Source organism: Leptinotarsa decemlineata, unplaced genomic scaffold (assembly GCF_025532065.1).
Source record: "Leptinotarsa decemlineata unplaced genomic scaffold, Ldec_3_MD MMD2_tig00026307_RagTag_RagTag, whole genome shotgun sequence".
Taxonomy (NCBI): Eukaryota; Metazoa; Arthropoda; class Insecta; order Coleoptera; family Chrysomelidae; genus Leptinotarsa; species Leptinotarsa decemlineata.
In genome coordinates this window covers 603,964-615,033 of record NW_027412681.1, presented here as the reverse complement: position 1 = coordinate 615,033, position 11,070 = coordinate 603,964, and the positions used below count along the sequence as shown (strand labels likewise).

The 11,070-nt window shown below is 35.5% G+C and overlaps 1 protein-coding gene across 14 annotated transcripts in view; it reads right to left on the bottom strand.

Annotated features, from left to right (window-relative positions):
• Nucleotides 1–726: 726 nt before the first annotated feature.
• Hr3 (nuclear hormone receptor 3 ROR-beta) overlaps nucleotides 727–11,070 on the bottom strand; it is a 242,447-nt gene continuing 232,103 nt past the window's right edge. For all 14 annotated transcript variants that reach the window (XM_074181395.1, XM_074181396.1, XM_074181393.1 and 11 more), the window contains 5 exons: nucleotides 10,768–11,040; nucleotides 9,726–9,950; nucleotides 7,251–7,404; nucleotides 6,682–6,832; nucleotides 727–4,542 (listed from right to left, as the gene is read on the bottom strand). In XM_074181395.1, the coding sequence (XP_074037496.1) occupies nucleotides 6,727–6,832; nucleotides 7,251–7,404; nucleotides 9,726–9,950; nucleotides 10,768–11,040 (758 nt within the window). In that variant the 3' untranslated portion in view covers nucleotides 727–4,542; nucleotides 6,682–6,726. The remainder of the gene's footprint in view (nucleotides 4,543–6,681; nucleotides 6,833–7,250; nucleotides 7,405–9,725; nucleotides 9,951–10,767; nucleotides 11,041–11,070) is intronic.

The following is an 11,070-nucleotide window of genomic DNA, read 5'->3' as shown; positions in this document are numbered from 1 at the left end:
TATATATATATATATATATATATATATATATATATATATGATGTGTTGTTTTTCCGGGTGTTCATCCGTTGTGTACTATTCGATAGTCGGCGTTTCGCCATCATCTCAGATGGCATTATCAAGACGTGTTACTGTTTCGCTTCGAGAGGTGTAACTGATGTTAGGTTCTTCTTGTGGTGTTTTTATATGGTTTCGCTTGCGTAAGTTGTATGGATTTGTTACCTGTTTTTCCACCTGAGGGTTGTTGATGGAAATCATTTTTCAAAAAATAATTAAAAATAGTCTGTCCAGGATTTTTTCACCGAACCCATTTTTAACATATTTTCTAATATACTAAATTCACTATAAAATATATTTCATTCTATTATCAGCTCAGCTCTATTATCAGACAGATGGTATAGGAACTATTATTCAATGTAAGAACTGTATGGAATTCGACAATTGTAATTTATGGCAAATATTTCAAAAACAACCACTTCTTTGTTAGAAGCATGTTAGGCTGCAGCTGATTTGTCGGTTTTTCCGAGTCGACAATTTCTCTTGTGTTCAGAGAGACGGGAATCCACACTTCTTTTCGTGGTTCCAATGTAACCGAGTTAAGGACTAACGAGGTCTTACCTTTTAACGTGTGATTCCTAACACGGGAAGACGGAAGTCTTTTATTGTAAACTTGAGTTTGAGATGACAACCAGTTAATTTTTTTTCAGGATAAATGAAACCAAAATATGAATACAAAAAATATATATAATTTCTACTGGTGCAGAAAACAATTGAATACATTTGTAAATATTTTTGTTACGGTTTCTAAAAAATTGCACTTTGATTACAACGAAAAAACCTACGGTAAATACAAAATATACAGTTAGGGGGGGCTATAGCTACAAAATACTTTTTGCCGGCAGTAGTACTAACAAAAATATTAACAAAACATAATAATTGTCGATATTACCAACAGAAATAAAATATATGAACAAAAATTGTTAGAAACTAGCTTAAATGTTCACCAGTAGTATAATCTAATAAATAAAGAAAATGTACAGATGTTTGTAGTAAAGAAATATGTTTTGAACATTATATTCTTTAATTATTATTTAACAATAGCTATACCATTACCCCTGCCAACCCTCAAAATTTCAAGAAAATGGCTATTCTACAATTCCATAAAGCACATTTTGTTAACCTCTCATTAAAAAATTGTTTAAAAACTACACTAAAAACGTTCAACGGATGAGTAAACCGAGTAAATATTAATAAAACGAATAGCGAAGAATTTTCCTTCTCTTCAAATCTCACAACAAAAATGTATCTACAATCATCCATAACAAAAGTTTTGATGAAACATTAACAAATAACTATGTACTTTACATATCATAACAGTCGAAAGAAATTCAACAGCCATGTGTTTAAAAAAGGTATTTAATTGAATTATCGAATGCAAATATCTTGGAGAAAGTATCTAATAGTAGTGGAGTACAAGGGAAATATCAAAGATGATTTTGATACTGAAGATGATCTAATTTTACCTAATGACGATTTTGTTTCCTTTCACGTGTCGATAATATCTCTATTGTACATGTTTGAATTCCACAAGAATTCAGTTCAGATGAAATGGTTTGCAACGATTACTTTTCATTGAAAATTTCATGCAAATGAGCATTTAAACGAATTGTTAAAAAATTATATGGATATTTTTCTGAAACTGAGTATCAATGAAACTCGTACTCGAATTACTATTAGCCCGAACAAAATTCTCTCAGTCATCCTGTGGAATACAACATTTCAGCAATATCTCATAAAACGAACATGGATTGTTAGATTACTTCTAGACCTCTAATAGCCAGATATTAACTATTGCCAAAACTTTCCTCTAATCCTAAACTTTAACATGAAATCTCTACACAAAAAATCGATAGTCATAATCTTCCATTAACAAAGAATATAGCATGCTGTGATGTTAAATTCGAATAACGTATAGGTAATAATAGTTTTTTATAACACTGGGTCGTATAGCTTATGAATAACATCAGTTTTGACAATTGATAACATCTTCAAGCATGTAATCTAGATCTAAAGCAGAACTATCTTTTGTTTTTTTTTGTGGTGGAAAAAATATTGCATAAACACCGAAACGATTAAACACCCTGTCTAATATTTTATTGCTATTTTTTGTGAACCTCTTCTGCTAAAACTTGAAGTGAGGGAAACAAATTGAAGGAAGAAAAATGCCATTTATTTCCTGATATAGTTTTTATTTTCCATTTAAAACAAATTCTATTTTCTTGTCTAGTTTTCTTAAACAAAAAAGTCGAATATTGTCGAAGCTCTGAACTACAAAGGAGACAAAATTCTGATCGTTTTCACATGAAAATTTCTTGAAGCTGAACTGCATTATCATACCTATGGTGGTGTACAGCAAAAGTCAATGTTTGTACTGAAACCTTTTTCCCAAGAATATAACTGAAAACCTCCATGAGGAGTTTCCACTGCTCTGAAAATAAACCACACGTACCCGTACTGCACTATCAAATAAACATTATTACGATACGCTGCCATGTACCTGGTTCATTTTGTAGGCCGAACATTAATTGTTGAAAAACCAAATCATCCACAGAAGAAGAAGAATCTTTTTCAAAGCAGATGACATAAAGAAGAAGAATACCAAAATTTGTGATATTGATGACTTATTTATTTTGTGGAAATTCATCTTCAATTAAATGATATAGATATAGAAATAAAATACTTTGTCTAATTTTCACTTACTTAAAGTATTGATATTAATACGACCAAAGTTTCGGTTTTTACACCATTTTGAAGTATTCTAAGTAGTGTTAGAATACTTGAGAATGATGTAAAAACCGAAACCTTGGTCGTATTGATATAAATACATTAAGTAAGTGGAAATTAGACAAAACATTTTATTTCTATATCTATATCATTTAATTGAATACCAAAATTATTCTTGGCATCTCACATTGATGAAATATTCTTCTTCTTAAGATGATTTGATGGTTCTGTGATCTATGAGTTTGAGCAATATTATTGAATTTGTATCAAACTGTATAACACATAAATTTGTAAATTGAGAATTAATTATTGAGTCGAAAAGAAAAAATCTTGTTTCTCACCTCAATGACGGTATCTTTGTCAGAAAAGCAAAAGTAAATGTTTGTACAGAAACCTTTTTCCCAAAAAATTAACTGAAAATATCCATGAGGTGTTTCCAATCTGCTCTGAAAATAAACGACACGTTCCCGTACGACACAATCAAAGAAACACTATTACGATACGCTGCCATGTACATGGTTCATTTTTTAGGCTGAACATTAACTGTTGAAAATCAAAAAGCATTACTTCCTTTTCCTGAACGACCTAAATGAATTGTGTTTGAATATGCTTTTCAAGTTTTGATAAAGTAACCTTTGAGTTGGGGAGATTTAATGGAGTGAGCTTTTTATTGTACTCAAAATATCTCAAAATTTATTGAAAAGGCAACCGAGCCAGCCGAGCTGAATTCATCTACAAAGGAATCGTTTGGTAACTGTTTATGTAATATCTTTTCTTGTAATAATGCTCTGCAGGTTTACGGCCAGTTTTGTTTCGTACCGATAAAATTTTTTTTTCGCCACGAAACAAAACAGTCGCAAAGAAAACCGAGATATAGTTCTATTTCATAAATACTCTATTATCTATTTCATATAATTTATACATATACATCTCTTTATATATATAGTATTTTTATAAAACCATGTGTCACCAAATAAAACTTAATTAATAAAAAGCACCGCGTTGAAAAATAGTAAAAACTTACCGATTTAAGCATACAGTCTTTCTATATTGTATCGTATCTCAGCTACTGGATACGTCTAAAACCTAAAGTGATTTTTCGAATATTGAAACAGTCCCATTAGAAGTCTCTTCTTGCATATCGAGCGTTTTGGATAAAAAAAGTATCATCACCGAAAAATCCGATTACATAGCGCTTCCTCAGTCCGTGTTCCTATACGACTGGGCTAATAATTCAGTATACGTTAGGTACATATAATATATTTATAAACGCAGTCTAAACTATCATTTTTAAAAACTAAAATAAGTCCTTACTATTTCCTAACTGGTGTCCGAACGTTACATAGTATCAATAGTGTATATATAAATTTAAATCTTAAGTGTAGAATAGCGTGTTACTCAAGTGGCAGATATATATAACTCTCGCTTTCAAAAAACCGCTAAACTTTCAAACACAACTAAATCAGCACCTAGAACTTGGAACGTAAAAAGTTCCGTCAACTACGGATCCGCCCGGAAAAGCGTCCGCAATTCCGGACGCCCCGTACAAATTTTATAATAACAAACAACTAATGAAACGTTGTACTTTCAAATCAGGGCCTGGCTCGACGAAACGGTTCGGCGGTTCTTCAAATGACCTTCGGTGTGGAGAGATCTGCGCTGGATCGTCTAGTAAATTTCCATGTCACAACATATTAACGAAATTAAAGTTTTATATTTATTATGTATTTAAGGCCGATACAATCAGTGAGAAGGAATCTGAAACAAAAGAGACAGGTTCGGTTAGCGAGTTGTTTAAGTTTGAGGTCGGTCCAAACAGATCGAAGATGTTTTTGAAAATCTAGTGTGTGTACCAAGTTCAATAGTTTTCGGCAATTTCACTGAACTAAAATATTTTGTTATCCATAACGAATTTGAAGGTGTGCTACTTGATTCTGTTATTTATTTCATTATCTAGTTAGTCCAATATACGTTATATCACTAGATCGAAAGTAATGATGAAGAAAGATTTCAACAATTACATTATAAAGAATCCCCACAAAATGCATTTGAATGATCATGAAGCAGAAATGGTCATGAGAAAATTTTTCCCATTGAGTGGGAAACATGTGTTTACCGAAAACCCACACACACGGGACAGTATCTGAATCACGAATCCAAACACCGTCAATTGACTAAAAGAGGAATCATCAAGACTCTATTAGACCGTGCTTTCAGGCTCTGTAATACGAAGGAAGGTGTCGAGAAGGAACTAGACATCATCAAAAATTATCTTCAACGGAATGGTTACTCCGAAGCGATGGTGAAACAGACTTTGGTTAAAAGACAGCAGGAGCCTCGCAAGGAAGAAAAGCCGTCACAATCAGCGCTTGCACTTCCCTATATCAGAGGATTCTCGGAAGGGATAAGAAGAATTGGGTCCAAGAACATCAGAACCTGCTTCAGATCCGGAAACACTATCTGTAGCAGCCTCACGAAAACCAGGCCACCAAACGCGGACTGCGATTCCTAGAATTGTATTTACCGGATACCCTGTGAGTGCGGAAAATCCTATATCGGTGAAACTATGAGGTCATTGAAAATTCGCATTGCGGAGCACAAGAAACACACACGGCGAGCGGCGAGCAAATCAGGAATAGCAGAGCAGGTTTGGACCCATCAACATAACATCGAGTGGTCCCAATCTGAGATCATACACAGGGAACACTGGTTTAGGAGGAAATTCAAGGAAGCCGTAGACATGTAGTCCAACAATTTATTCATCCAAGCTAGCGTAGAGATACGCAACATATTTTTCGAATTCTTCTTTTGATTAGTTCTTTCAGAGATTTCAAATAATTTTATATAGTATTAGACAATGGAAGTCCGAACTGATGAAATTCATCATGAAACATTGTCAATCACCTTCAAACAAATGCATTTGTGTTGACGAACAAAATACATTTTCGCAGGACCAATTTACTGAAACGGATAATAATTATTATTCATCAGAAATCATTTTGAGCAAAAAAAAATCGAACAAGGTTTATTAGAATAAGATATTAATAAAGGCCAAGGACCTGATCAAATACCTGCAATTTTCTGCAAAGACTGTGATCATTTTCTATGTACACCTTCAACAATTTTTTTTTAATATGTCTTTTCGTAGTGGGTATTTTCCTGTCAGTTGGAAAGTAGCAAGAGTAATACCCATTTTTAAAAACGAACGGAAATATGATGTAGAAAATTATCGTCCAATAAGCAAAATATCAACGATACCAAAACTATTTGGTATCGTTGTCTGATAGGGATTTCCAGAAAGAGCTGAATTTGATCAAACAAATTGCGGTTAATAACGATTATAAGGTAGATATTATAAACGCCATTCTTCCAAAAAACTACAAAAGCAAGTCATGGACTTGGTCTACCCATATTCAAGATGCGATAACGTCAGTTATAGGACATTGGCATATTTGGGTGAACCAACCAGGAATATTGGCCGTTTTTTGAAGAAAGAAGGTGTAAACGTAGATTCAGGAATTCATGTAATTTACTGAATGATCAATTAGAATTGAATAACTCTCCGTTACTAAATATTTTTTCAAATGTGGAAAATGGAACGGTACTTGGAATGGAATGGTACTTGAAATTCAGGTACTTCAAATTATAGAATAAGGTATTTATATAGCATTGAATGTGTAGAATTAGTTATTAAGACACGCCCGAGGAAGCCATTGTATGGCGAAACACGTGTTGCGTTTTTGTAAAACTGTCTAGTGAAAATCACACAATAAAGTGTTTTTAGAATACGTTATTTTGAGAATCGTTAGTTTGATCTGTTTGGAACAACTTAGTGCAAGGGGTGGTCAAAGTGAACCTTTGATATTTCATCAAGCATGGTAATTTGGTTATACTTACAGTAGCTACCCTAGACTGTCACTAAGGACAGTTTTGGAAACGCGTTCAACTGTCTACACTGAATAGTTCTTTATGCAATGCAGGAAATTCCAGGTGAGGAGCAGACTTTTTGAGTTTTCCAAGCGCAGCCATGTGTAGGCTGCTTATGTCTCTGAAATAAATTATAATAACGTTATTTGATTTTGTCTTCATGACTATTTTTTCTAAATTGACGCTGTATAAAGCAACTTCATAAAATATCTATATCTGTATGACAAAAAATTATCTTCACCTAAATTTTGTAAGTCATAACAAATACGTTTTGTGAGGTTACTGTACCATAGATCACAAAAACACCAAATCATCCAAAGAAGAAGAATCTTTACTCAAAGCAGATGTCATAAAGAAGAAGAATAGGTACCAAAATTATTCTTGACATTCGTAAAATATTCTTCTTCTTAAAATGATTTGATGGTTCTGTGATCTATGAGCAAGGGCAATATTATTAGACTTGTATCAAACTGTATGACACATAAATTTCTAAATTGAGGAGTAATTATTGAGTCGAAAGAAAAAATCTTGTTTCTTACCTCAATGACGGTATCTTTGTCAGAAGAGCGTCACATACAGTGACGTCCCCCTTCAGAGGAAAACTGTGGTTCTGCTCTATTTCCATTTTCAAGACTCGAAGGACCGCTTGATTCAGTCGGCCGATTTGGACGATGCCTTTCAGTCCGGATCTATCTGGAATATCAAAAGATAGGTTAGGTATTGTTACTTGTCGACCAGTACGGTGTTGTGTTGTTTACTCAACAAATCTAGCAAGGATATTGAAATGGATTATGTATTACAACTAAAGATCCTTGGAAATCATGGTCATGCTATACCGGATGTCCCAGCCGTGCGTTTTACGGCACTAGAAAGGACATACTTTCAAAATAGATTCAAACGCACATTAATTTTTTCGTAATATCAAAAATATTATTTTCAAATCTGAATTTTTGAATTAAATTAAAAACTGGAACTTTGCAATAACAGAGGCGAATTTCTGGAAGTGCATTCATTTTTTTTTCTAGTAACAGGTTAATGCGGGGTTTTTTCCGGGCAAGATGTGACACTGAAGTTTCGTGATCATCGAATTTGAAGAAGAAGTATAGAATGGGATAAAAAGTGGATCCTCTATGACAGCAGAAGACGTTCAGGACAGTGGTTGAACACCAGACACTTCCCAAAGGCAAAAACCCTCCAAAAAACCATGATTATTGTTTGGGTGATGTGTTTCACTAAAAATTTCTGTAACCAGACCAAACCATCATAGTCTTATTGTTGAGAATTCGACAAAATGTACCAAAATTGCGTCAGCAGCAGCCGGCATTGGTCAAAAGAAAAGTTTCGATTCGACCACCATCTTTTCAAGCTCTTCGATAACGTTCTCACCGGTAAAACCTTCACCAATCAGGACCAGGCTAAAATGGCTTTCGTCAACTTTATTGAATCCCGAAGTAGGTATGGCTCCTCTCCAGTCCACCCCCACTCCTCCACTTTTCGTCATTACTCAGTCGACCAATCAGAAGCTACCGTGTACACAGTGCAAAATTGTTCTCACTTTAACGAGATATACCACGGCTGAATTATAAAAATTATAGTAATAATGAATGAAAAATCGGATTAAAGAAAAAAACATGGCGGCGAGGCATTCAGTGCAGTGCTAAAAAAATAGCTGCCAACGTAAAAGAAAAAACATGGTTTCCATCTGGGTTTACAGGATGTCTCAAAATTCATCATTTAAAAGAAGATATGATGTCAATGTCACATCTTTGTTTTCACTTTGTCGATACACTCTGGATGCCTTTTTTTTTCATTTGATGTGCTGCACGTTGTGGTCCGATTATTATTAACGAAGATGTGGCTTAGTGCCCTTCTGACATGTTGCGCCATCTTCGTTTTTACTTTGTCGATACATTCTGCATTCCGTTCCCTTTCATTTGATGTGCTGCACGTTGAGATCCGGCTATTATTAACGAAGATGTGACTTAGTACCCTTCTGGCTGCCATCTCTGTTTTTTTTCTGTGTCGATTAATTCTGCATTCCTTTCCCTTCCATTTGACGTGCTGTACGTGACGATCTGATTATTATTAACGAAGATGTGGCTTGGTTTGAGACATTTTGTACACATTGACGTCATGTTTTCTATTAAATGATGTATTTTGAGACACCCTGCAAACCCAGATGGAAACCATGTTTTATTCTTTTACGTTGGCAGCCATGTTTTTCTAAACACTGAACTGAATGCCTCGCCGTCATGTTTTTTCCTTAATCCGATTTTTCATTCATTATTACTATTATTTTTATAATTCAGCCGTGGTATATCTCGTTAAAGTGAGAACAATTTGAATTTTCCGCTGTGCACACGGTAGCTTCTGATTGATCGATTGGGTAATGACGATAAGTGGAGGGGTGGGGGTGGATTTGAGAGGGGCCATCCCTACTAAATATACTATGCCGTTTCTGGCTCAAAATTTCATGCTTTTTCTTATGGAGCTCAATTTTAGTCATTTTAGGACCTCGAAGCAGAACCATGTGGAACACCCAATTCGAAGCAGATGTGACGTGTGTAAGAGTTATACGATGCATGTGTATATGAGGAAAGAGGTGATGATGTCATCATCTACCTCGAGTTGGGTGTTCCACAAGGTACCGCTACGAGGTCCGGAAATGTCTGAAATCAAGCTCAATAAGAAAAAGAATGGGATTTTGAACCAGAAACGGCATAGTATATTCACTTCCTGAGCACACAATTTTCATGTTGACGGAAATCAACGACTTGTGTTACGTTGCCAAAAGTGCACTGATTCAAATGGCGCTCATATCGATTGAACTGAATGAGAATTCACCGAGATATTACAGCTCAAAGTAGATTCATAACAACGGACATAACTAACCTAATAAAGTTGTTACAAATGTTTTGTCAATGAATCAGAATTAGTCTGACATCGAAGAATATTGTAAGAAGTTTCTGTTTCAAATTTTGTCCAATATAATGCTGCAGTTTATAGATACTTACCAGGAGATAGCAATACACACGCTGAATATAGACCGAGTTCCGTTTCTGTTAATTTCAACTCCGCCAAACTTTTCGACATTTCGAAGATGCAAGCAACCAGTTTCATCTCGTTCGTGTCGTTTGTGTAGAAGGCTTCTGCAGGTAGCATCATGTCTCCGTAAAGAACGCAGTTTTGCGACAGGTCCATGTACCTTGACATTCTTATTATCGCCAACTCGAAGCTTCCTATATAAAAAAAGGTTATTTGTAAATAGATTACTTGTATGTTCCACCACATTCAACTGGAAAGATAAATCGGTACTGTGGAATATCTCAAAGGAAAGAAAAGTTGCCTGCAGATTTTTATGCCTGACATTTCGTCTACGAATGCGGAAGACATCACGAAATAGCAAATTGAGTGTCATGGTTATCCTCAAAGTTTCACGTAAAGCCAGACTGTCCCTATGGACATGTCCCAAACAAATCCATTGGATTTGTTTCATGATTGTCAGACCAATATTCACTTATGGGGCAACTGTCTGGTGGCCAAAGGCTTTACAGAAAAAGGTTCAGGCGGAGCTCTCTGGCTTACAGTGGCAGGCTTGTCTGGCCTCAGTGGTGCTATCAGTACCACTCCGTCTAGATCTACCTCCTCTCTACATTTTTCTGGAGAGAGAGGCTAATTGGACTGCATATAGACTTGTTGCGGATTGCGGTGGAGGGTCGAATAGACAACCTAACTTTTGACCTAACGTAAGCTATCCTCAAAGCATATACAGCATAGTTCATGGTTGATTTGAATCATCTGATACGTGTGTAATTACGTGCAAGTAGAAGTAAATTCAATCTCATCACTAGCGGAATGAATCTGAAGACTCAAACATTGATGTTTTATAGTTTATATAACAAACAACTATAGGACTCCATCCGTTGCCTCATCGCTTTCGAGAATGCTGCCGCAGTCGCAGACGAAACGCCTGATAAAAAATCTGCAAACCGCGCCAATGAATTAGTTAAATATGGATTAGAACACAGTTTCGTTATGTTCTTCCTCAATACTCACCCGCTTTCAGGAGAACGATCTGATCGTCTTGCGACAACTTCATGAATCCGGGCACCATCTTGGCGAACTCGATGATTTGCTGGATGATGCCGGTCAATTTCTGGGCGCATTCCAGCCACAATTCTTCGTGGGCCATGTTTTTGTAGTAGACTAACCGCGTCAGGTCGTGCTGCTTCCTGAACATCTCGTGGATGTGGTCGAGGGTGAAGAGACATGTCCGTGTGTGGGCGTCCGTTATCGTCTTCAATATTATTTCGGTTATTTGGTTCGGATCTGCAAATGTTTCAAAATAATCTAAGGGTT